The sequence below is a fragment of the Oncorhynchus tshawytscha genome, linkage group LG09 (assembly GCF_018296145.1).
Source record: "Oncorhynchus tshawytscha isolate Ot180627B linkage group LG09, Otsh_v2.0, whole genome shotgun sequence".
Taxonomy (NCBI): domain Eukaryota; kingdom Metazoa; phylum Chordata; class Actinopteri; order Salmoniformes; family Salmonidae; genus Oncorhynchus; species Oncorhynchus tshawytscha.
The window spans coordinates 82,748,999-82,776,998 of NC_056437.1; the positions used below are offsets into that span (position 1 = coordinate 82,748,999).

A 28,000-nucleotide genomic window follows, 5' to 3' on the forward strand; every position below is an offset into this window, starting at 1 on the left:
TAAAAACATTTGATTCAAAATATGGAGTGCTGAGAACATATGAAAAAAATATGCACTGAGTGTACAAACATTAGGAACACCTACCCAATACCCCCCCCTTTTCCCTCAGAACATCCTAAATTCGTCAGAGCATGGACTCTACAGGTGTCGAAAAGCATTCCACAGGGATGCTGACCCATGTTGACTCCAATGCTTCCGACAGGATGTCCTTTGGGTGGTGGACATTGATACACACAGGAAACTGTTGAGTGTGAAAAACACAGCAGCTTTGCAGTTCTTGACATGCTCAAACCGGTGCACCTGGTACCTGGCACCTACAACCCATAACCCCTTCAAAGCACTTTGTTTGCCCATTCACCCAATCCATGCCTTAATTGTCTGCCAGGCTTAAAAAATCCTTATTTACCTGTCTCCTCCCCTTCATCCCAGACTGACTGAAGTGGATTTAACAAGTAAACATCAATAAGGGATCCTAGCTTTCACCTGGATTCACCTGGTCAGTCTATGTCATGTTTTGTACACTCAGTGTATATTTCAATATTACCTATATTAACACTACAAAGTCTTTCCAAAATAGTTCTTTACAACTGAAAATACATACAGTATATGTGACTTGCCAACAATACTTTCATTAAACATTTAAGTAATATAAACAAATAGTGTGTTATCAATATACTTAATGTAAATAAGTTACTGCAATTGTTTGTTCATTAAATTGTTCATACTCTAAGAACATGTGATTTTTAAAGCCATTGTAACATTGCTATACTTTACGACAACCAATGTTAACAGAACAACAACAGTATAAAGACTTGTGTCTTACATTCAAGTGTAGTACAATTTGTTTTGGTCTTATGGGTAATGCCATTTAACCTATCCCTCTACAGTATGTCAGAATATTAAACCTATTGTCTTTGTCTGTTATGGATCATTCTGACCTGACATGATAAGTCAAACATAAATACGGTATTATACATTGACAGTTGCTCTGCTTGACACCTGCACTTTAAAAAGTGGAACAGGCTATTTCAGCCCTATACAAGGTTGACAATAATAGAACCGCCCCATTCTGCTACAGGGAGTAGAGTTTGAGCTGCTCCTCCATGTCTCCCTCAGTCACCTCCCCTAGTGCCTCCTGGTTCTGCATCAGCAGGAGAAAGATGGCCGCCAACTGATCGTTTTGCACCCTAGAACAGATACACACAGACATGATGGCATCGCTTCCAATGCCTGGGTCTATATGACACACTTACAAACTCACACTCATCAATACACACAATGGATACATATAACAGAAACTCAGTGTACACAAACAACCCGTGACATCCCAAAAAACACACATGATTGTTATCTATGTGTGTGTGTAAGACATACACATACAGTGGCTTGCAAAAGTATTCACCCCCCTTGGCATTTTTTCCTATTTTTGCTGCCTTACTACCTGGAATTAAAATTGATTCTTGGGGGTGTTTGGGATTATTTGATTTACACAACATGTCTAATAAGAACAAATAAAACAGAAAACTTGAGGGTGCATAACTATTCACCCCCCAAAGTTAATACTTGTAGAGCCACCTTTTGCAGCAATTAGAGCTGCAAGTCTCTTGGGGTATGTCTCTATAAGCTTGGCACATCTAGCCACTGGGATTTTGCTCATTCTTCTTTCTTCCCTGCATTTAGTGCCATCCATCATTCCTTCAATTCTGACCAGTGTCTCAGTCCCTGCCAATGAAAAACATCTCCACAGCATGATGCTGCCACCACCATGCTTCACTGTGGGGATGGTGTTCTCTGGGTGATGGGAGGTGTTGGGTTTGCTCCAGACAGCATTTTCCTTCCATATGTTTGGGAGTCTCCCACATGCCTTTGGCGAACACCGAACGTGTTTGCTTATTTTTTTCTTTAAGCAATGGCTTTTTTTTCTGGCCACTCTTCCACTCTTCCGTAAAGCCCAGCTCTGTGGAGTGTACGGCTTCAAGTGGTCCTATGGACAGATACTCCATCTTCCGCTGTGAGCTTTGCAGCTCCTTCCAGGGTTATCTTTGGTCTCTTTTTGCCTCTCTGATTAATGGCCTCCTTGCCTGGTCCGTGAGTTTTGGTGGGCGGCCCCTCTTAGCAGGTTTGTTGTATGCCATATTCTTTCAATTTTTTAATAATGGATTTAATGGTGCTCCGTGGGATGTTCAAAGTTTCTGATATTTTTTTATAACCCAACCCTGATCTGTACTTCTCCACAACTTTGTCCCTGACCTGTTTGGAGAGCTCCTTGGTCTTCATGGTGCCGCTTGCTTTGTGGTGTTGCAGACTCTGGGGCCTTTCAGAACAGGTGTATATACTGTGATCATGTGACAGATCATGTGACACTTAGATTGTACACTGGTGGACTTTATTTAACTAATTATGTGACTTCTGAAGGTAATTGGTTGCACCAGATCTTATCTAGGGGCTTCATAGCAAAGGGGTGAATACATATGCACACACACCACTTTTCAGTTTTTTTATTTTATTTTTAAAAATTTCACTTCACCAATTTGTACTATTTTGTGTATGTCCATTACATGAAATACAAATACAAATCCATTTCAATTACAGGTTGTAATGCAACAAAATAGGAAAACGCCAAGGGGATGAATAATTTTGCAAGGCACTGTGTGTCTTCTAATGTTCTAATAAACACAGCTATAAAAACATATCCTGGGGTAGACAGGTGCTTCACAGTTTTTATTGTCATCATTCACATACTGGCTGCCCAATAAAAACACCTCAAAATACCTTCTTCCAGAGGGCTTCAATCTCAAGTCCAACTGAAGTTAACACCTACCTGACAAAGGCACATCAACTAAGGCACGTCTTAAACATACAAAGCCCTACTAGTTACCAGAAATCATATGCTGAGTGGTGCAATGAGAACGGCTATTATTGCGTATGTACATAGAGAGATTTGAAGTTATGATATCATCATCATTAATCCATGTATGACCTTCTGGCTTACATAGAAAGATGCAACACATGACAATACTGATTAGCATTGTGTATGTAAATGTACTACAAAAATGTGCTACAAAGTAGGTGAGCAAAACTCAATGATGAGATGAATTTAATTTTAATTAGATGTGCTGATATGGAAAAATGGGTGGATTACTGGGTGGAAATGAGTATGAGGCTTAAACAAGCATTGGTTTTAGACAAACTGGCTTTTAATAGTCAAGAGTTTACAAAAGCCCAAAAACATAATGTTTAAACAAAACATTTCAATCTCTCTACAAAAATCACTACGGGTTGTCATACACATATTCCACTTTAGCCATTCTATCTACCGAGCTCCAGTCCCATATGAAAGGAAGCCCATTCATTGTCAGTGTGCATTGGTTACATACTTATAAAGTGACAAAAGCCCCAGTGATCGTCAGAGTCAGGACAGAAGTGAGATATATGGTTTTCTCAGCATTCAGAATGCCATCAGTAGGCTATTTGGATGTTACTGATTGGCATTTGTTACATTACTTAAAGTGTCTGGGACTGGCTCACAATGGACAGTGGCCACACAGACAAAGACTTGGGTAGAGGGGGCCTTTGCATGCAAATCACTTGTCATGTCTTTAAATCACAGTTTCATATTTTAAAACAATGAAAAACAACACAACCCTTCCCTACCCCTTCACCCATAATAGCTATTTAAACACTTCCTTACTGTATTGGTATTGCAATGGTCATCCATTTCTTCTAAACCAGTGGTTCCCGACCTTACTTTTTTCGGGAACTTTTTTGCACACCCACACATCATACTCTGTAATAAGCATGGATGTATTATCTTCAAATGTTCCTTTGCGACTATCAGAGTCTCAGAATCCAGAATGAATCATTCCTGCTCTAATCAAAAGGATAGACGCCACCAGTAAGAGAGCAGATAGAAAGCGAAGGGGGCGGGGACTAAAGATTCACATAGGCACTTGTGTGTTTGGTGTAATGCAGCATGCTATTCACAGGCAGAGTTGAGCAATAGCCTTTAATTCACATCCTTCAAAGTAAGAAAGAAGGAAAGAAAAGGGGAGAGGACAAAAAGCAACATATATTTTCCATATCAACAGCAAAGTTGCCGGACAATCAACAGAAGAGATCGCTCTTCTCAGCAGAGGTTTCAAAGGTTCTTCTTCAGTGATCACTTTTCACAAAACAAAGTAAAGAATAGAAAGGTGTGGGTGTTGAGTCATTCCGTTTCTTCATCGCCTACTCAGCTGCACTGGAAAAAAGAGAGTACTAATATGTCAGTACAAACAAACAGTTATCTATTGACAAATATAGCTATTTCATTGATATTATTAGCCAGTTATTGTTATTAGCTTAAGAGTCAGAAATGTTAAGTAGTATTGGAATTTGACTGATATCAAACTCGTGACTTGGAAAAGAGTGAGATCACTCACCATTGTCAGGATTGTTACTTCAGCATGCATCAGGGTTTAGTAGTTTCAAGAGACCTAAAGCAGACAGTGCTCTGACCAAAGGTTGATCAAAACACACACGGAAAATAGTATACCACCATAGAATACCCACCACCACCACCACAGATCCCCCTCCCCCACTGGTGTACGGTGAAGTTGCCCCTAGATGCTGATTTTGGGTCAGTTTTGCATGTTCCTTACTAATTAGGGTTGTGAGAGGGGAAGCTGATCCTAGATCTGCACTTGGGAGAAACTTCACCCCAGAGCACCACAGAGTTCCCAGGCAGGTTAGATGGCAATGTGTGAGATGCATGCCATTTCAAAGGTTAGTATGTCCTAATTAGTGCAATGTAACAAAGAGACCAGATTATCATATGCTTTCTAATAGCTGCAGCAGACATGTGAATGTGACAGCTGAATAATTAACTATTGAAACAAGCATTCTTCCCCTGGCAGCCTGGTCTCATAGACTAGACGTAACATAGTAAATGTATATCTGGGACACTCCACTTATATGTTACGTTTTGTACGGCCTTTGCAGACTGTACAATTTTAGCCGTTTTATGCCACAACTTTGCCGTCCCAGACAAAGTTTCCGCGTGGCGGACAAATTCTTAGGTCGTAAACTATTGTCGGACGCCTTGGCTCGTTCAGTGTGACAGGGTCTAGGTCTGCCGATTAAGTACTGATTAAGTACCGCTACGTGCAATCGTAGGCTCTGACAAAGCGGTGTCCTTTATCGCGTAGTGTGGCTGGTGTTATGAGCTGATCCCGGTGACTGACCAATAAGAAGACGGCCGCCACTGAGTATATGCACACAACAATATAATTATTGTGAATAGTCAGATTAACATAATAGTTTGAATTAAACATTGAACCTACATGCTGTGCAAGAAGAACGATTTCCTGTAAATAGTCTTGTTTGTTGCTACCTGGTGGGATTTCGATAAATGCACAAAATCGCCAATCAAATTAAACGGACATATAAAGTTAGTATGTGAAAACTATTTCTAAGATGCCTACTTGAATTTATTCAGAACTCACTTCACTCACGCATAAGCATTGAGTGAGGGTTGTGCTGCTGGTGCTGGCACATGCTCAGATCAAATGCAGGCAAATTGCAGAACGTGACGACAGAACTGAAGCAAATCGTACAATCTGGCCAGGTTGATATCAAGATTTTAATTTGGTAACGTCGCACAGTGTAACGTGATAATCGTTGAAAACTCAATCTGACATACAGTCTGCAAATGCTGAAGCCATTTCCTTCCAAATAAATAGTGGCCTCATAGTTGGAATGTTATTAATATTTTTTCAGAATTTCATCATTAATAAACTGAAAATCTGGTATTTCTATGTCAAACAGTTTTGATATATTACAGTCTTCTGTGATATAGCCGTCTGGGCTGACGGCATCCCCAGCCGCGTCCTCAGAGCATGCGCAGACCAGCTGGCTGGTGTGTTTACGGACATATTCAATCAACCCTTATCCCAGTCTGCTGTTCCCACATGCTTCAAGAGGGCCACTATTGTTCCTGTTCCCAAGAAAGCTAAGGTAACTGAGCTAAACGACTACCGCCCGTAGCACTCACTTCCTTCATCATGAAGTGCTTTGAGAGACTAGTCAAGGACCATATCACCTACACCCTACCTGACACCCTAGACCCACTCCACCCTTTCTTACTGCCCCAATAGGTCCACAGACGACGCAATCGCAAACCACACTGCACACTGCCCTAACCCATCTGGACAAGAGGAATACCTATGTGAGAATGCTGTTCATCGACTACAGCTCAGCATTTAACACCATAGTACCCTCCGAACTCGTCATCAAGCTCAAGACCCTGGGCCTTGACCCCCGTCCTGTGCAACTGGGTGCTGAACTTCCTGACGGGCAGCCCCCAGGTGGTGAGGGTAGAAACAACATCTCCACCCTGCTGATCCTCAACACTGGGGCCCCACAAGGGTGCGTTCTGAGCACTTTTCCTGTACTCCCTGTTCACCCACGACTGCGTGGCCATGCACGCCTCCAACTCAATCATCAAGTTTGCTGATGACACTACAGTGGTAGGCTTGATTACCAACAACGACGAGATGGCCTACAGGGAGGAGGTGAGGGCCCTCGGAGTGTGGTGTCAGGAAAAATAACCTCACACTCAACGTCAACAAAACAAAGGAGATGATTGTGGACTTCAGGAAACAGCAGAGGGAGCACCCCTATCCACATCGACGGGACAGTAGTGGAGAGGGTAGTAAGTTTTAAGTTCCTCGGCGTACACATCACGGACAAACTGAATTGGTCCACCCACACAGACAGCGTGGTGAAGAAGTGCAGCAGCGCCTCTTCAACCTCAGGAAATTCGGCTTGTCACCAAAAGCACTCAAACTTTACAGATGCACAATCGAGGTGGCCATCCTGTCTGGCTGTATACCGCCTTGGTCTGGCAACTGCTCCGCTCAGTTGCCGTAAGGCCTCCAGAGGGTAGTGAGGTCTGCACAACGCATCACCGGGGCAACTATCTGCGCCCCCAGGACACCTACACCACCCGATGTCACAGGAAGGCCATAAAGACTATCAAGGACCACAACCACCCGAGCCACTGCCTGTTCACCTGCTATCATCCAGAAGGCGAGGTCAGTACAGGTGCATCAAAGCAGGGATGAGAGACTGAAAATGCTTCTATCTCAAGGCCATCAGACTGTTAAACTGCCACCACTAACATTGACTGGCTGCTGCCAACATACTGACTCAACTCCAGCCACTTTAATAATGGAAAAATTGACGTAATTTTTTTATCACTAGCCACTTTAAACAATGGCACTTAATATAATGTTTACATACCCTACATTACTCATCTCATATGTATATACTGTACAGATACCATCTACTGCATCTTGCCTATGCTGTTCTGTACATCATCACTCATTTATATCTTTATGAACATATTCTTCCATCCCATTACCTGTGTGTATAAGGTAGTTGCTCTCTCTGAAATTGTTAGGTTAGATTACTCTTTTATTACTGCATTGTCGGAACTAGAAGCCCAAGCATTTCGCTACCTCACATTAACATTTGCTAACCATGTGTACGTGACAAATAAAGTTTGATTGGATTTGATTTATTTAAAGTGCAATATTGGGATGCAAACTCAAAATTTATACATTTCAACTCTATATCTGACATGGTACAGGCTCTTATTTTTTAAGCCCATAACAATGTGTGAGGTGTATATTTGGCCACCCCAGGTAGCGTAGTGGTTAGAGCATTGTGCCAGTAACTGAAAGGTTGCTGGATTTTTCCGAGCTGACAAGGTAAAAATCTGTCATTCTACCCCTGAACAAGGCAGTTAACCCACTGTTCCCCGGTAGGCCATCGTTGTAAATAAGAATTTGTTCTTAACTGACTTGCCTTGTTAAATAAAGGTTAAATCATTTAAAAATACAAAGTAGTTTTGGACTACCAATAAACAAGTAGTTTTGCAAAACTAAGAAGTATTGTTTAAGACTACCAATAAACAGTTTATGACCCTGATTTAGCCACTGCAGTAAAAGGTTAGTGAAGGCAAAAAAACTAAAGTAGGGTGGAAGTATAACACAAATTTTTTGTTACTTTGCAACTACTTAGCATGTTAGCTAACCCTGATTTCCTAACACTAACCTTAACCCTTTAACCTAATTCCTAAACCTAACCTTAACCTTTTGTCTAGCTAACGTTAGCCACCTAGCTAACGTTAACCACAAATAAATTGCAATGGACACATATCATAGGTTTAGCAATTTCTAACATACTGTATCATACTGAATTAAAATTCCTTAACATATCATACAAAATGGATTGTGGACATCTAAAATTAAATCCGGGACACTATATCATACTATTAGAGTGTCCCGGATTTACATTGACTATGTAACGTCTGACCCCTGAGTCTAGGTTGCCCTAGTTGGAACAATGTTGTAATTGGAGATAGGACAGGCATACAGTAATACACATTCTATAGACCTACAGACACTGATAGGCTGAACATAAACAGTTTATGAGCAAAACATTTGTTGGGAAGATACCTATATTCCAGTGAGTCAGCCTTATTGCAATAACTAATCTTGATCTTTATTTGTCAAGTAGAGACAATAAACATGGCTTTCAAATAGTGGTAAGATTTGCCTTTTCAGGCCCTGATCAAATGCTGTCAATATCTGGAATAAAAATGCAATTATAGTGAAAGCATTTCTGCTCACACAGACACAGTAAAAAATATTTAAAAAATCGCCAATTTAAGTGTCTCACTACCTAAATATAGCCTGCAGAGGGCCCAATGGTATAGCAGCAAAGGTCTAAGGTTCAGGGCTCAGCTATAATTCAACTTCAAAACTGCTCTCTGCAAGGACCCCTGAGTGTGTACAAGCACAGCTGTTGGCACAAGATTAGTTCTAATTTTGCAGGTGGCTCCTAAAATCAGAGTGGTCCTGGATAAAAGTCCCACCCAACCATTAAATTATGAAACTCTTTAATACTATCATGGCAGCCATTTTGGGTGTGCAGTAAGTGAGTAACTGATTTTCTCTCAGGCATTTGTTTAGCAGGTGCCACGCACCACCAACCAATTCCAAATGGATTTCTCTGGCACCAGCATTAATAGAAGGTGGAGGAGTCTCCCTGCAGCACTGATGATGACCAACATTGGTGCCCCAGTGCAGTATTTCCCATGATCGCAGGGCCCTTTGTTTTCAATGGCCGTGAGACACCAGCATATGATAACTATTAACTGTATCCTTATAGAACCTGAAGCTCCAGGATATTAGACTGTCTGAAGACACAGGAATGTAGATGGGGGATGGGAAGGGATGTTTGGGAAGTGATGTACGGTGCATTCAGAAAGTATCTAGACCTGACTTTTTTCCACATTTTGTTACGTTACAGCCTTATTCTAAATGGATTAAATTGTAAATGAGGTATTTCTGCTTTTATTTTTTTTAATAAATGAGCTAAAAATGTCTAAAAACCTGTTTTCGATTTGTCATTATGGGGTACTGTGTAGACTGGATGAGGAAAATAAAATATTAAATACATTTTAGAATGGCTGTAATGTACAAAAATGTGGAAAGGGGAAGTGGTCTGAATACTTTCTGAATGCACAGTAGTTCTGGTGGCCGTTGGCGGGGATCAAACAGAAAGTGTAAAATAGAAAGGATAAAGCAAGCTCTACAGAATGTGCCCTGATATGTGCTCTACACATCATCAGTGGAAGCCTATCAGTGGCTAACAGGTCCCTTCAAAAAGACAAAAAACAATAACTTTGCAGCCCAATCGCCTGGTGTCAAGGTACACTGTTGGTGATGTCATACTAGTGTAATCAGTAAATGGGTGAATGCATCGATACACACACAAGCTTTCACCAGAGTCATATATGCAGTGCCTTAGGAAAATATTGAGACCCCATGACTTTTTCCAATTTGCCATGCTACAGCTTCTATTCTAAATAAAAATGTTTTAATTGTTTTATCTCATCACTCTAGACACAATACCCCCATAACGACAATGCAAAAACAGTTTTTTGTAAAAAATTTTCCATAATTTAAATATGACATTTACATAAGTATTCAGACCTCTTTACTCAGTACTTTGTTGAAGCACCTTTGGCAGCGATTACAGCATAGAGTGTTCTGGTATGACGCCACAAGCTTGGCACACCAGTATTTGGGAGTTTCTCCCATTTTTCTCTGCAGATCCTCTCAAGCACCGTCAGGTTAGATGGGCAGCATCACACAGCTATTTTCAGGTCTCCAGAGATGTCTTCGATCATGTTCAAGTCCGGGCTCTGACTGGGCCACTCAAGGACATTCAGAGATTTGTCCCGAAGCCACTCCTTCGTTGTCTTGGCTGTGTTTAGGCTGTTGTCCTGTTGGAAGGTGAACTCTTCGCCCCAGTCTGAGGTCCTGAGCGCTCTGGAGCAGATTTTCATCAAGGATCTCTGTACTTTGCTCTGTTCATCTTTGCCTCGATCCTGACTAGTCTCCTCAGTCCTTGTCGCTGAAAAACATCCCGAAAGCATGATGCTGCCACCACCATGTTTCACTGTGGAGATGGAGCCAGGTTTCCTCCGGAAGTGACGCTTGGCATTCAGGCTAAAGAGTTAATCTGGTTTCATCAGACCAGAGAGTCTTTAGGCAAACCCAATGGGCTGTCATGTGCCTTTTACTGAGGAGTGGCTTCCCGCCTGGCCACTCTAGTCTGGCCACCTGGTGAAGTGCTGCAGAGATGGTTGTCCTTCTGGAAGTTTCTCCCATTTCCACAGAGGAACTCTAGAGCTCTTTCAGAGTGACCACAAGTTCTTGGTCACCTCCTGACCAAGGCCCTTCTCCCTGGATTGCTCAGTTTGGCTGGCTCAGCTCTAGGAAGAGTCTTGGTGGTTCCAAACTCTTCCATTTAAGAATGACGGAGGCCTCTGTGTTCTTGGGGACCTTTCAATGCTGTAGACATTTTTTGGTACCCTTCCCCAGATCTGTGTCTTTGACAACCCTGTCTCAGTGCTCTACGGACAATTCTTCTCGACTCATGGCTTGGTTTTTGCTCTGACATGCACTATCACCTTGGGACCTTATATAGACAGGTGTGTGCCTTTGCAAACTTCTGTCCAATCAATTGAATTTACCAGAGGTGGACTCATCAAGTTGTAGAAACATCAAGGATGATCAATGGAAACAGGATGCACCAGAGCTCAATTTCGAGTCTCATAGCAAAGGGTCTGAATACTTATGTAAATAAGGTATTTCAGTTTTTTATATATATTGGCAACACAATTTTAAAAACTGTTTTCGCTTTGTCATTATGGGATATTGTGTGTAGATTGTATTTTTTTTTAAATGTATTTTAGAATAAGGCTGTAACGTAATAAAATGTGGAAAAGTAAAGGGGTCTGAATACTTTCCAAAGGCACTGTACATATGTACTGTATATGGCTCTGCCCTTCACCAGTGATGGAGTGCCAGTCACACAGTGTCACACCCTGGGTAGTGGGTGAGGGAGAAAGGGAGGGAGGTGAGGTGGTATTTTTTGAAACTTGGGAGAGGATAAGAGGCTCTGGGGTGGGTTAAAATTTAATGATACCTACCCATAATCCTTCCTAACTCACAGTTTGCTTGTCGATGTTGCTTATAGAGAGGTAAAGTCAGGTGTGAGCTCTATCCTGAAAAGATAAAAGGCAGGGTGAAAGCTGTTATGTACATCAGCACAGAACTCTACACAATTCCACATCTTAGAAACAGACAACTTAACCACAGCTTTGTCCCCAACTTTGGCACTTATGGCAATGCAAATAGGTTTCACATGCTTACATCTTTTCCACATAAAACTTAGTGCCAAAAGGAAAGCATTGCACTGAGCTTTATGAAGTCAAGTTTAGGCCAAAGTTGTGGTTGAGGTTAATTCAGGCCCAACGGTTGGTGTGGTGAGCAAGTACATGCTGTGCTCTTGTGTGTAAACACATAAGTGAACAGCAGAGGGTACAAGGCACAGGGATTTAGTAACATATAGCTGGGTTTGGGGCTGGAATGGGACTATAGTTAATCGTATAAAGATGTATTAATATATCGTTGGTCATTTAAAACCATGAGTCACTGCTCAGGCTTCAAACAAGAGTGAAGCATACTCCCCAAAAAGAGAAGAAAAACATTCCTGAAACTCAGGGCCCACATGCCTTTCCTCCCTTCTTCCTCTTCTTCCGCAGCTCACAACTCCATGGGAACATAACAAACCAACAGAGCCAAGCTTGGCAGATATTTTAAGACCTTGATTAAATTCCTGTGTTAGAAGGCACAAGCCACCAATCACATGGCGCTTAAGACATCCACTCCCTCGCTATAGAAACCGGGGAACCCCCCAAAAAAACGGTAAGTGGTGCTATTAATCCATGTTATTGCCTTGTTGTCACACCCCTAAACAGAGTCCACATCCGCCCCCTGCACGCTCACTCACTAAGTCATTCCAACCCCCCAGCTAGCATTGGGCCCCAGGCTCTCTGCACTGCTCCTCTAGCAGAGAACAGGACTGGCTAAACCAAAAGATAGGAGGCATCTTGAGGGGTTACATCACATAAGGCCTCCCTCCCTCTGCTTTTGCAAGTTCAAGCCCTAGGATGTGAGAGAGAGAGAAAGAGAGAAAGGCTGTTCGCTCCCTATGCCAGCCTCCCACCACAAGCTCACCACAGTCTGTAGGATGATGTTTAGCATTACAAACTAACAGTAACCTTTAGGCTTCAAAACAAGCAGTCTTGGTTGTTGTTTTTGTCTCCTTCCTTAAGAGACCCTCAATTTTCTTCAGTGAAGTTTACTAATCTTATTTTACAATCTGGTGACCTATAAAGATACAGAACATCCCACTGCACACACTGGTTGAATCAACGTTGTTTCCACGCCATTTCAATGAAATTACGTTGAACCAATGTGGAATAGACGTTGAATTGACGTCTGTGCCCAGTGGGATGTCTCAAGTTTACATTTCTTTTGAGGGAGTTAGTAGTTTTCACCTACATACAGGAACAAGGTCTGGAAGTCCTCACTGCTTTGGTGGGTTATTGGTTTAGTCTACATTTATTTTTCCACTCTGTGACCAACCCCTCTGATCTGCAGGGTAAATGTTGTCATAGATGTTGTCATAGCACCTAAATGCCAGGTCAACACACAAGGACAGGATAGGGAGGGAGGAAGAAGGTGGTTGCATTGGCGTGCAGTAGGAGGATAGGTTAACTAGAGTCATGCTACAGTGCCAGGAGAAGGGGGCAGTAGGGAGAGAGAGGGGGCACTCACCTCTGCTCCTCCTCCATCTCCTCCTTGGTCATCATCTTCTCCAACTTGCTAATCTTCATTCCTGGGGTAAAGTGCACCTCCTCAGCTGATGCCACGTCAGAGAAAACATGAGGGACCATGGTCAACACACACTTACACATCATTCATACATACAGTACACACACATGCATGTTCACACAAACGCACGCACACACACACAGATAAATGTTTGACGATTTCTAAGTCCTATGGGACCACCGTGGCTGTTAGTTACAGTCCTGTTTTTGCAGCAGTATATCAGGATTACAGGAAGGACACACAGTAGTAGAGTACAGTCAAAACAGAGCCAAGAGTGACCGTGTGGCTGTAATTAAATTCAGAGTCAGGTGGCTGATTCATTTTTATGTGTGCCAACGTCACTGATTCAATTTACAGTACACAGAGTGACATTACAACCCTGTGCTATCGGTGGAACCAGACCCCAACAGTCCCGTGTCTTAGTGAGCCAGTTTGTCTCTCCTTTAGAGGAATACACTTTACTGATACAGACAGAGGTACAAACCAGGCCATATCCTAAAGACAGGTCTGATAGTGAAAGAGACACTGATCAGTTTTCCCAGGAGTCCATTCTACCGAGAAGATACAAGCTCAATAATTAGATGTAATGTGGTGTTTCATGTAACACCTGAAAGGGTACATAGAGATCTTAAACATGATCATAGGATGCTCCATGGAACTGCATTACGGTGAACTAGTGTTCATTTTCTGTCCTTAGGTAACTGTCAACTTTTAAAAGCAATAAATACACTGAGTGTACAAAACATTAAAAATGGCTGCTCTTTCCATGACAAAGACTGACCAGGTGAATCCAGGTGAAAGCTATGATCCCTTATTAAGGTCCCTGGTTAAATTCACTTCAATCAGTGTAGATGAAGGGGAGGAGACGGGTTAAAGAAGGATTTTTGAGCCTTGAGACAATTGAGACATGGATTTTGTATGTGTGCCATTCAGAGGGTGAATGGGCAAGACAAAATATTGAAGTGCCTTTGAACAGGGTATGGTAGTTGGTGCCAGGCGCACCGGTTTGTGTCAAGAACTGCAACACTGCTGGGTTTTTCATGCTCAACAGTTTCCTGTGTGTATCAAGAATGGTTCTCCACCCAAAGGACATCCAGCCAACTGGACACAACTGTGGGAAGCATTGGAGTCAACATGGGCCAGCATTCCTGTGGAACACTTTCAGCACCTTGTAGAGTCAATGCCCTGACGAATTGAGGCTGTTCTGAAAGCAAAGGGCTGGGGTGCAACTCAATATTAGGAAAGTGTTCCTAATGTTTGGTATAATCAATGTACTTTCCTTGCTAACCAGTTTGTTCTAAAACCAAACTCCCTACAGCAATCATCCATCCATGTCACTTAATGAAACTCATGTTTCACTGTCAATCAACAGTTAACTGCTGGTGAGGTGGAGACATGAGATCAAATTTGGCCTCAAAGTCCACATTTTTCCCTTTACCATCTCAACATGCAAAACGGCAGCTTTACTATACAATTTTGTCCTGAATGGAGTTATCTCCCTGCACACACATGCAGTGATGATTGCTCGCTAGATTGCAGCAGTGGTCAGTATGCTATTCAGTGAGGATATACTGTAAGGCAGGGTTCTTAAAGAAAAACAACTGGTGGCCCTCTGGCCGAATTTGGCCCACAGGTGATTTTATTTGGCCATTTTTAAGTTTTTTTTAGCTAAAAATAAATAAATCAATGCATATTTAATTTTTTATTGTTGGACTTACTGTAAAAACAACAGCAAATCAGTTCCAAGTTATTTTAATTTTGAAAATCTGTTCTAAAGTATTGCCACGCATAATAGAGAGATATACAGTTATGTGATCATATACTATGTTATTATGTTTTTGTCAAATATGATATAGTATTCGTTTGGGATTTTTGCGGTCAATATACAGTCTACAAATAATTTGTAACAAAAGGAGGCGTCCAACCGAAACCTAGTCAGATATATACGTGACAGTATGAAAGACCATGTAGGCACAAAGCTCTTGTGTTTGTGTGGCTCTGTGTTGTTGTATTGTACAGTATTCCTGGGAGGCCTGACCTCTCACCTGGAAACACTTACTGTAATCATGGCACAATGAGACCTGCCTCAATGGAGACCTGGGGCCTCGAGGGATCAGAAAATACCTGACTGAAAGACAAAATGGTGGCTGTTTTAAATGCACGACTCAGTTCCAGTGAAAGGAGGGCAAGTCTCAAGACTGTAAGGGGATGTGTCAGTGGAGGATGTACCCCACGGCGTATATACAAGCCAGTGTATCTGCTAGCCACCCCAGATCCAGTTTAAATGAGGATTTGCTGGGTATGCAGTGATGTGCATCCGGTTAATGCTGGCTAATGCATTAGGGCCCTTTGAGGTTGGTTTGATGCAGTTGGTCATTGCTAATGTCAATCCATTCAGGGAGTCAAACTTGATCTGCTTTCGGACGACTGACCGTACCCTGACAGCTGACACCAAAAACTATTAAAACATACTACCGTTGCTCTCAAGGTCCTCTGGCTCTGTCATGAAGATGGGCTCAGGGGTGGGTTCCCTCGCTGGCTTGGGGTTGGGTTCCCTTGCTGGCTCAGGGGTGGGCTCTCTGACGGGGACCTCCTTCACCACAGATTCGGCGATGAGGTCAAGGATGGGCTCCTCAACAACGACTGGGATGGGCTCTGGCTCAGGGATGGGCTCAGGCACAGGTTCTGGCTCAACCACGGGCTCTGGCACGGGCTCTGGCACAGCCTGCAGAGACAAAGTGTATAACAGATATAATCTACTGTACACCTGAAATGCTGTTTAAAACAATGGAATTGTGATTAATATTGAGCAAAAATCTGACCACGAACATGACTTTGTTTTCCAATGGCCTTCAATGGTCAGTGTAGCGGCTAATGGAGGTTAATAGGGAATTGTGTTGTATTCCCAACCTAGCAGTCCTAGGTTCTAAATATAGCTGTGCTTTAGGCTAGACTTGTTTCTATAGTACCTGAGACAATTACATTAGTGGAACCAACTGCTCACGTTAATAACAATAAGAACGGATGAGTGTTGTTTGTCATGTATAGCCTCCTGGGGAATATAAGACAGAGATGACTGAGGCCAGTGATTGTATATGAGAACTCATCAGCTCAATCAGTACTGACTTTGGGAAACGGCCAAGAATAGAACCACTGAACAGAACTCATGCAAAAATACAGAGGGAGTGTCTGTCAAATTGTCACTAAAGACAGCAATAGGACACCCCCATAGTATCCAAATTGCCCCAGTCTATAAGGAGTAGGTCTATGGTGGGGAAATATAGCCATATACTTAAACAGTATCGCATCCCACATTCTATAAAAAGTAGAAAAGGCTTTTTTCTGCTCTGAAATTGGTGCTGGAGGGACATAACCCAGAATATCATCCTTCACATGCTGAAATGTCAAACCTGCATATTTTGTGCAAACCTCTACAAATTGCTGACTCAACTGCAGAGCCCTGTGGACGTCATAACCTCTTGACCCATTGTAATGGTTCTTCTATGAGTGGCAACTGTCATTTGCAGCTCTCTCTCTCAGGTTCTTGTTTAGTGGCTGTGTCCTCTCTGTATGCCGCCTGCCAATGACACAGGCACAAATAAACCCCTCTTCAATCCATCTCCTCCCCTCCCGCTCCAGACCGTTCCCTAACCCTGACAGAACTGGATTCGCAGGAACTCACACATACACATGCACACACGCACCAAAAATATATTTTCATGCTTTTGGTGTCTAATACTTGGGAGAACTAATCTCACAGTGAGGACACAGAGAGACAGTGAGGTCACATATGGGGACACAGTGGGCTCAGGGCTTGACGTGCTGCCAGAGGCCTCCTGTCATCTCTGATCAGAGTAACAATGGCTAAAGCCTAAGAGTATAAGAGTATAAGAGTATAAGTAGGGTGCTCATTTACAGTAAAGTCCAGCTCTAAAGTAGTTTTAAATTCTCCAAATGTAGAAGACCAAAGTGACAAAGTGAAGGAAAGAAGCTGAAGGTGATTTAATCAAAATATTAAATGATTTGTTGACATTTCTGCCAGTGGCTGTTCATATTTGTGTCTATATAAATTGGCCACATGACTTTAAAAAGTGTATATTAAATTTAGCAGAGGAAGCTCATGGCCACCTGTGTCACAACCCTACCCCTCCTCTTGGAGCAGACTTTATGACGATGGACATGTTGACTAACCCACCACAGTAGCAAATGGTAGTAGACAGAGCAGGCCAGGGGCATGGATACTACCAGGCCCAACTGTGTCTCATGGCTGCTCAGGGGTTAGGCTCTCTTTAGACTACTCACACCCAACCAATGGAATGGAATCCATTTAGCAGACCTACCCACCAACAGCCTCTTCCCCTCTGCCACTGAATTCCTCAGCTATTAAACACCAAAATACTCCATGCATAGGACCCAACTCACACATTCACAAAAGCAATCTTATTCAGGGTCATAATAGGGCTGAATGTAGGTCTATAGAATCCCTTTAGAGCAATGGTATTCAAACCTTTTCAGCGGGGACCAAATCAAATCAAATCAAATTTATTTATATAGCCCTTCGTACATCAGCTGATATCTCAAAGTGCTGTACAGAAACCCAGCCTAAAACCCCAAACAGCAAGCAATGCAGGTGTAGAAGCACGGTGGCTAGGAAAAACTCCCTAGAAAGGCCAAAACCTTGGAAGAAACCTAGAGAGGAACCAGGCTATGTGGGGTGGCCAGTCCTCTTCTGGCTGTGCGGGGTGGAGATTATAACAGAACATGGCCAAGATGTTCAAATGTTCATAAATGACCAGCATGGTCGAATAATAATAAGGCAGAACAGTTGAACATTTTTTGGGCCAGAATTTCTCTCGACCCCACCCTAGCACAAATCTAATGACACAATCTTAAAATCGTTAAATGTAGATTTTATATTAACAAATAAACTTCCATTCATTGCATTTTGATCTCTGCATTTTGATCTCAAAACCCCCACTGCAGTTCCCCTGACCTTGAATACCACTGCTTTAGAATGAGATGATGCATTGCTCACATTTTGTAAGTCTAAGATTCAACATCATCACCAATACTCCCTTTTTACATCTCCTAATTTGGCCAGTGAGCTCTCTCTAGTAGAAGTGTATGAGGTCATTATTCCATTCTGCATCGGTCATCATCTCTCAGGCTCCTCAAGTAACTTTCATTTTTCTAACTGTGTCTGTACCACCCAGACACCAAACGTAGGCCAAGAGCTTTAGGATGGCTTGTAGAGGATTTAGGGCTCTGTTAACAACTGCCTGTCCAATTAACCCCTCACTCAGCTCATACAGTGACATTGACCTCTGTTCCAAAAGGGTTCTTCGGCTGTCCCCATAGGAGAACCCTTTTTGGTTCCAGGTAGAACCTTTTTTTCTTCGCATTTATGGGCCATGACCTCACAGCATGAGCACATCAAATCAAATTGTATTTGTCACATGCTTCGCAAACAACAGGTGTAGACTCACAGTGAAATGCTTACTTAGAAATAGTGGCACAAGGAATAAATAGTGACAAGGAATAAATACACAGTTGATAACAATAATGAGTAACAATAACATGGCTATATACAGGGAGTTCCAGTACCGAGTCCATGTGCAGAGGGTATGAGTAATAACATGGCTATAACAGCAACCATACCGAGTCCATGTGCAGAGGTATGAGGTAATAACATGGCTAAACAACAGGTACCAGTAGACTAACAGTGCAAATGCTTACTTAGAGGTATAGTGACATAAGGAATACAAGAGGTATGATACAAGGAATAAGGGAGTACCAGTACAGTCCATGTGCAGAGGTATGAAGTAATAACATGGTTATATACAGGGAGTACCAGAACCGAGTCCATGTGCAGAGGTATGAGGTAATAACATGGCTATATACAGGGAGTACCAGTACCAAGTCCATGTGCAGAGGTATGAGGTAATAACATGGCTATATACAGGGAGTACCAGTACCAAGTCCATGTGCAGAGGTATGAGGTGTAATAACATGGCTATACACGGAGTACCAGTACCGGTCCATGTGCAGAGGTATGAGGTAATAACATAGCTATATACAGGGAGTACCAGTACCGAGTCCATGTGCAGAGGTATGAGGTAATAACATGGCTATATACAGTGAGTACCAGTACCGAGTCCATGTGCAGAGGCATGAGGTAATAACATGGCTATATACAGGGAGTACCAGTACCGAGTCCATGTGCAGTGGTATGGTGATAACATGGCTATATACAGGAGTACCAGTACCGAGTCCATTGTGCAGAGGTATGAGGTAATAACATGGCTATATACAGGAGTACCAGTACCGAGAGTCCATGTGCAGAGGTATGAGAGTAATAACATGGCTATATACAGGGAGTACCAGTACCGAGTCCATGTGCAGAGGTATGAGGTAATAACATGGCTATATACAGGGAGTACCAGTACCGAGTCCATGTGCAGAGGTATGAGGTAATAACATGGCTATATACAGGAGCACCAGTACCAAGTCCATGTGCAGAGGTATGAGGTAATAACATGGATATATACAGGGAGTACCAGTACCAAGTCCATGTGCAGAGGTATGAGGTAATAACATGGCTATATATACCGGAGTACCAGTACCGAGTCCATGTGCAGAGGTATGAGGTAATAACATAGCTATATACACGGAGTACCAGTACCGAGTCCATGTGCAGAGGTATGAGGTAATAACATGGCTATATACAGGGAGCACCAGTACCAAGTCCATGTGCAGAGGTATGAGGTAATAACATGGCTATATACAGGGAGTACCAGTACCGAGTCCATGTGCAGAGGTATGAGGTAATAACATGGCTATATACAGGGAGTACCAGTACCGAGTCCATGTGCAGAGGTATGAAGTATGCTGTGGCTATATACAGGGAGTACCAGTACCGAGTCCATGTAAGAGGTATGTAAGTGGTCGGGCAGCTATGTTCATATAGATGAGGTAAAGTGACTAGGCAACAGAGTAGATAGACAGTAGCAGCAGTGTATTTGGTAAGTGTGAAAGTGTGTGTATGGGTGTGTGAGTGTGAGTCAGTATGCATGTGTGCACGTGTTATGTTTGGTGGGCGTATGTAGTGTGTATGTGTGTGTGGGGTGTCAGTGTAAGTATGTGTGTGTGGGTAGAGTCCAGTGTGTGCATAGAGCCAGTGCATTTGATTAGCAATTCAGCAGTCTTGTTTAGCAGTCTTATGGCTTAAGAGGTATAAGCTCTTCCAGGGTCCTCTTTCTTCAGACTTGGTGAACTGTTTGACTTGCTGTGTGGTAGCAGACAGAACAGTCTATGGCTTGGATGACTGGAGTCTTTGACAGTTTATGGGCCTTTCTCGACACCACCTGATATAGGGTCCTGGATGGCGGGAGCTTGGCCCCAGTGATGTACTGGGCCATACTCACCAACCTTGCAGTTATCGTACCATGCGGTGATGCAGCCAGTCAAGATGCTCTCAGTGCAGCTGTGAACTTTTTGAGGATCTGAGGGGTCCATGCCAAATCTTTTCAGCCTCCTGAGGCTCATGCTCTGAGTACTCGTTCTGGTATTCCGTCTGGCCCATCGGCCTTGTAAAATGTTATCCTGTTTAATGGTCTTTCATCGTCTACGGAGAGAGCTCATGCTCTCATGCATGGTTCAGTGTTGCTTTCCCGAAGCAAGAATAGAGAATAGAAAGGCATTTAAGCTTGTCTGGTAGGCTTGCGTTGTTGGGCAGCTCACAGCTGAGTTTCCCTTTGTAATCCGTAATAATTGGCAAGCCCTGCCACATGCATTGAGCGTCAGAGTCGGCGTAGTAGTATTCGATCTTAGTCCTGTATTGATGCTTTGCCTGTTTGATGGCTCATCGGAGGTCGTAGCAGGATTTCCTATGTGTCCAGATTAGTGTTCCGCTCCTTGAAAGCCACAGCTCTACCTTTAGCTCAGTGCGGATGTTGCCTGTGATCCATGGCATCCGCTTCATCGGACCAGCTTCGTATTGAGCACGTCAATAGTACTTGCTATTTTAGTTTTTGTTTCAATGCAGGAAGCAGGAGGATAGAGTCATGATCTGATTTGCCAAAGGGAAGGTGAGGGAGGTCCTTGTATGCGTTTCTGATCAAGAGTTTTGCCGCCTTTAGTTGTACAGGTGACATGCAATTTTTTATTTTATTGAATGGATTTCAGTTTCCCTACATTAAAATCACCGGCCACGAGAAACGCCGACCTCTGGATGTGCATTTTCTTGTTTGTTTATGGCCCTATACAGCTCGTTGAGTGTGGTCTTACTGCCAGCATCGGTTTGTGGTGGTAAATAGACAGCTGCATAGCTGTGTACACCTGATACCTGCCATCTGCAACATTGACAGTGGTCCATGCATAGAAGGAGGCAGAAGAGAACGATACCTCTCTGCAAGTGGATACTGAATAACGTGGCTACCTTTATAGCAACAATAAACAGAAGGGTGATAAACTGCATTGGTCTCACTGGAGAACCTCTTAAGAGTTGTTGGGGAAGGGCCCTTGGCCCGCCAAGTGAAATTCTAGCCGCCCCCAGGGAACTTATAGTGCTACCGTGCCACTTGAGTGGGTGGTGGGCAAGGGTGGTGTTGATACCACACCTCTGATGTAGCGGGATGAACTTTGTGTATTTACTGTCCACATTAAGACTGCATCAGCTGAGAATTCAGCTGAAGCCCCTTGGGTGTATTGTACCCTCTCCTTTACATTGTCCATGCCAGTTCTCTTCTCTTCCTCCATTGAGATGACCAGGGGGTACCAGGCTGTCTGTGTCATGTTGTTGCTGTCCATCAGACAATCCCCTGAAAAGAGGCTCAGGGCAATGGTCCAAGGCATCTGGGGTGGAATAGTGTCCTGTTGTCTCAGCAACCTCCCACCCCTGCTCTGTGTCTCTGCATACACACAGACACATTGTTCCCCCCAAAGCCACTGCCTTATCGGTGGCTGATATTACCAATGAATGAAACAACGACAGACATACCTCGACAGTGTGTGGAGCTATACAGCGAGGAACATCCAGTGGGGTAGCATGAAGCCAATTAGTGTTCAGAACTCTCAAGTGCAGAGCTAGCCATAGGGTGTTGCTAGTAGAGGTGTTGTTAACAGGCAAACACACACAGCTTTGTGTCCTGGCAGTCAATGGTCACAGTGTGCTGTGGCGGCCTGCAGGAATGAGATCCTACTCCATTGTGCCATCGATGACATCACCACTGGACTGGAGACCATGGGTGAGGTTTCATTTCAGCATGTCATTGGCTCTGAATTGAGTCCAAATGTTGATTCTCACGAATAATGATTGACTTGGAATATGTTTTATTATTACTAAAATTATACAATAGTTTAGCCCTTGTTCTGTTATCCGAAACAGCTGACTTTTATTAAGTAAGAACATCCTCAATGATTGAGGCCACATGACGGCAATCAAAAGAGTGAATCACATGATACAGTTTATCTGTTGTTTTGGCAGAACAATACAGAGCAGCAACACTTCTATAGGAAACAGCTCAACCCACCATGACTTCCTCCATACAGACCAACACTGTATAGAAAGCATGTACTGTACTGTTTAGACATACAGTATACAGCACTGCAGTTGACGGTAGCTTTTAAGAGGAACTACCTGCCAAGAGGCCTGTGCAGGCCTGGCCAATGAATTTACAAAGAGCTGCTGTTTCTTAGCTTTTCACTGGGGGGATTGGCTAACCTTTTAAGAATGGAAATGACTCCCTCATGCTTCCTCTCTCCCCCCTCTCACTCCGGCACTGGGCAGACCTCCTCCATTCCTCTGTGTTGACTTGTCTAGTGCACAGCGCAGGGCCCAACATGGCCAGAAAAGACACCAGGGTTTCAGCTCTATGGTGAGTCAAGCTGGGGAGAGAGGGAGTCAGTGCCCACTACAGCGTCAGTGCCAACTGCCAACTTCTTGTCATGGGCCAATGCCCGTGTTACAGAGGGGAATTAGCAGTTGTAATGTGATTTGAAGCCATGGCATTGTCTTCTCATGGGGGATGGGTGCCTGTCTGGATCTGGTTGTGAAGTCCAGCTGGGAAAGGGAAGGACAACAGGGCCCAGAGCAGACTGTAGCTCCAGCGTGCATGCAGAGGTAGGTAGGCAGAGAAACGAGGGGAAATACCAAGAGAGGTAGGTCAGTGGAGAGCTTGACCAATGAGTAAGCAGCCCTGCAGATTCCATCACAGGCTACTGTTAGGAGTCTGACAAACACACAAGAGAGCAGAGAGCGGAGGAATGTTCTGAGAAACACTCCCTAGTCTCCTCTTCTAGTCTGTGTACTATACACATAACTAAGATTTACTTATGAACTGCCCTCATGGGACAACTGACAAACATTGGATTTACCCAATGAGCACTCAAAGGGTACCATACATGGGCCCTTATATACTAAGAATGTTTTGCCTGCAACAAAATACGTTAACAGCCTTCGACAGCAAACTACTTCCGGATAACAGTGTCCTCCATGTTGCATCTGACTAAAGAACAGCTGGCTCCAGCTGTTGCCTGTGTATCTCTGCCTTCTCCAGCGTGAGCAGTGAGTTAACGAGCAGGCCCAGACACATTCCCATTTATAGTGTGTTTCAGCACGATGGGAGAGGTTAGAATGGAAGGTGCAGAGAGAGAAGAACATCTGCAACTAATTTTGGGTTTGTAAACAACTTCTTGAGTGTTTTACATGTTCATATAAATAAAGCAAAAAAAGTCACACTTGTGAAAAGACACAATCAACATTTGTGTTGTTCCTCCCTGATACAGTAATTCATGGAAGATGTATCGCTAAAAGAGGCGAGCAAATACAACACTTGATTAACATGATTACATTCAAGCCTGAGGCAGAGAACGCTAGCTTAACTCTTTCTAACTGTACAACAAGAAAGGATGGGTATGGGGGCAGGGTGTAGAGTGTAGCAGCCATTGGAACATGTAAAACAAGAATGCTGTTTTACTGCTCATCAATCTCAGCCAGAAGGATACTACAGTATCTCTGCTACCTTAAGGCCAACCCTGGCACATATATACATCTGTAGAGTGCATATATCACCAGATAGTTAAGTGGGGAGCATTGAAGAGAGAAGGGGGCAGTCTTAATCTCAGAACACAATGCAGACATTGACTTGAAAGGGCCTGATACTGGGAGTTACAAGTCATGGCCCTGATTTGTCACCTATAGGCTGACATGTCTGTGTACATATGTATGTTATACTGTGTGCTCCTCCATGACACGTGTGCAGGCACCTCACACACACACACACACACACACACACACACACACACACACACACACACACACACACACACACACAATGTTCCAACACTGCTACAGCTTGAGTATGGAATAATGGGCTTTAGTGGAGACGTTTCTAGTTTTGACGGGGCCATGATAAACATATTCACAGACTACTATAGGTGTAGGGTACAATTCAAAAGGTTTGCAGACCCAACCCATAACAAGCAAAAAAAAGACTGCTGAATATTCAATACTCTCTTTCCTTATTTGTTACCCTCTGTCTTGGCAATGTGCCATTGAACATTTGATGGAGAAAGTACTGTTCAATACTGTTGATGGAGTATAGTGTGAGGATATGGAAGAATGACTGTGGGTTGGCTTCTGGATCTTAATGTTTCTCTTTACATTTGTCAGTGGCTGCTTTATAGTGGCTGCTCTATAGGTCTATACTAGTCTATAGGGTTTGAGAAGGGGGTGGGACAGTAACACATTTCTGAGCATCTTACACTGACCCCCACACCCAAAACAACACAGGAGAGTGATAGTGAGAGAAGATTAAGGAACAGAAATGTAGTTCAAACAGAAGGAACTATGGATTTGATACAGAGCATGCCTCTGCTGCTACACACACAGACATACAGGAGAAACATGAGCAGACAGAGGGAATGAAGGAGGGAGGGGGTTGGGGTAATGATAAGGGAACACTTTTAGCAAAGCAAAGCAGCACAGGAAGGAGCCCTTGGGAAATTCCACAGCTCCAAGATGTGGCCTTGGTCGCAGAGCAAAGGTTTAGTGATTGTAGAACCTATACCTCCAGTTAAAATGTAAATATGCAGTTTTGACAACGGTTATGCATTTGTGCAGAGTAGAGTAGTGCAGGTTACTTACCAACCTGGTAAGATGAGAGGCCAGATACCAATGATGTGAAACCGGTAAAACATACACACACGTTTACATACTGTAGATAATATTAGACTTCAAACTTGTGCAGAGCGGAGCAGCGCATGGTGGTTTTCTGATGTGCTAAATGAGAGCCCAGCCCCAGATCATTGATGTGAATGCTGATGCTGATAAAACAGACAACATGTTATTCTAATCTTGCCCTCAGAAAGCCAGCCACACGAGGTGCCATGCCATTCGTACTGTATGTAGACTCGCCAGTGAGCCCCCCAGCCCCAGGGCTGCCGCAGCACAACTTGGCTGGGTCCCATATAGCAGGCAACGGAGAGAAGTTATGTTCTCATAACAGAGGAGGCTGTATGGGCTGGTTTCTGTATAAGCACTTGTGACATCTGCTGATATAAAAGGGCTTTATAAATAAATTGGATTGATTGATTGTTTCACCTTGAGGGAGGAGAGCACTCTTAAATGTGCACTTTAAATGCAACTGTAAAAAATAAAGATAATAGTAAAGCTCAGACAGTAATGCTGTGTTCATGTGCTAGTCTAACTAGGAAACTCAGAAATGTCCGACTTTGCTAACTGGTTGTAGTTATCCACGTGCCGGTTCAACCAGTTAGGAAGTCCAAATGTCTGAGTTGCTAACTGGTTGTAGGTTGTCTGTCCAGTTAGGAAGTCCGAAATGTCTGAGTTGCTAACTGGTTGTAGTTATCCACGTGCCGGTTCAACCAGTTAGGAAGTCCGAAATGTCTGAGTTGCTAACTGGTTGTAGTTATCCACGTGCCGGTTCAACCAGTTAGGAAGTCCGAAATGTCTGAGTTCCGACTAGCATGTGGAGCATGTGAGCGCGGCAAAATGCACGGCAGGTGGTAATGTACACACAAACCACCCCAATTTAGATGGCATGGTGCCACTAACATAGTGATAAAGTCAGTCTAACAAAGAGGAGCATAAACATAAATACTACAGAAGAAGCTGTAAAATAGAAACTAATGGTAAATAATGTATTGTGTCATTTTGGAGTCAAATTTATTGTAAATAAGAATATAATATGTTTCTGAACACTTCTACATTAATGTGGATGCTCCCATGATTGCGGATAATCATGAACTAATCATGAATAATAATGAGGAGAAAGTTACAGAGGTATAAATATCATACCCCCTCCAAAAAATGCTAACCTGCCTTGTTATTGGTAATGGTGAGAGGCTAGCATGTCTTGGGGCATTATTTTTGTGCCTCTGAGAAAGTAACAATCATTATTATTCATTCAGTATTAATTCACCATTAATTTCTATTGGGCAATAAAATAATCTGAAAACACAAACAAAACAAACTGAAAATGCATCCAACAAGTTTGTAGAGTCACGAGCTTGATGTAGTTATTGTTTTGCTAGAAATATGGAACCAAATACTACACTTTGATGACTTCAATGTCCAGATACTTTTGGTTCCCTACAATGGGGAGACTATGCACAAAACGGGCAGTAATTTTTAAACGGTTTACCCCATACGGATTAAAATACCCTCAAATGAAAGATGACAGTCTACACTTTAACCTCATTGACATTGTATCACTGTAAATCCAAAGTGGTGGAGTACAGAGCCTAAACAACAAAACATGTGTCACTATCCAAATACTCTTGACCTCACGGTCATTAAATATAGAAAATACTGTGTGTTGGGGACCAAACATAGAGGGTGTCTCCAATGTATTCTCTGTGACGTGTGTGTCAGGTTAAAGCTCATATAGGCCTGTGATGGAAAAGGTCAATTGCACTATAGTATACATGGGGGCAGGTATGGGGGTCAAAATGCTGAGGTGCCCTTTTGGGAGACAAGGTACATTCAGTTCTGCCCATTGTGCGCTTTAGAGCATTGGCTCTGGAACGCACATAACACAGTCATTAACTAAATGGGCATTATAAATCAAGTACTGTATTAACGGCCTTGGAGACACATTGTCATTTTTTCATTGTCATTTTCCCTTCTGTGGCAATACAAGCTGGGCTCATTTTAAATCCATCTTTGAAATGTAAGGATGTATTAACTGAATAAACACATTTCATGTTAGATTATCAAACAGACAACAACTTTTGGTGGAATTCGTATTTGATGTGAAATAGCCTGCAAGAGAAACGCATTGATGTTGCAATGACGTGCTTAAGCAGTGCGTCAATGGCACAACTTTACACAAAAATTTGATTTAAAACGATATTAATTTCAGGAATATTTTAATTTAAAAGCAGACAAATTGCAGTGTTTTCTGGCCAGGTACTATGCAACAAAAGGCTGTGGTCAGTTCATGAAGTTCTGGAGAGTTGCCAAATAGTCACTTCATCATCTTCAAACCAATTAGTCAAATAATGACATATGCCCAGATGTTCTATTCATAACAGGTCAATGAAGCTAAACAGAATATCTTACCTGAACATCAGGGATCATTTCAGGCTCTTTAACTGTCTCTTCTTCTACAACATTGATGTCTTCAACTACTGGGGCAACTGTTACTGGTTCGGTTATTACTTCAGCTTCTACCACTTGT

General features: G+C 42.9%; 1 protein-coding gene across 8 annotated transcripts; it reads right to left on the minus strand.

The window, feature by feature from the left end:
- Positions 1-1,065: 1,065 nt before the first annotated feature.
- LOC121838677 (procyclic form-specific polypeptide B-alpha-like) lies at positions 1,066-28,000 on the minus strand. Of its 8 annotated transcripts, none has more exons than XM_042327688.1 (5): positions 27,883-28,000; positions 15,774-16,023; positions 13,242-13,326; positions 11,549-11,623; positions 1,100-1,187 (listed from the first exon to the last, which is right to left on the minus strand). In XM_042327688.1, exons 1-4 carry the CDS (start codon positions 27,898-27,900, stop codon positions 11,590-11,592), a joined length of 387 nt encoding a protein of 128 aa, XP_042183622.1. In that variant the 5' UTR covers positions 27,901-28,000; the 3' UTR covers positions 1,100-1,187; positions 11,549-11,589. The 8 variants fall into 8 exon arrangements, with proteins under 8 accessions (XP_042183619.1, XP_042183618.1, XP_042183622.1 ...); XM_042327689.1 differs by lacking the exon at positions 1,100-1,187 and adding an exon at positions 3,176-4,240 and having other exon boundaries at positions 11,570-11,623; XM_042327687.1 differs by lacking the exon at positions 1,100-1,187 and adding an exon at positions 3,176-4,235.

Excerpts from the sequence above, each read along its gene's own strand:
- LOC121838677 (XM_042327684.1), bottom strand. Across the intron at positions 13,327-15,773 it reads AGAGGACCTTGAGAGCAACG|CTGAGGAGGTGCACTTTACC; the intron begins GTAGTATGTTTT and ends ACGTGGCATCAG. Across the intron at positions 1,188-13,241 it reads GAGATGGAGGAGGAGCAGAG|GGTGCAAAACGATCAGTTGG; the intron begins GTGAGTGCCCCC and ends TATCTGTTCTAG.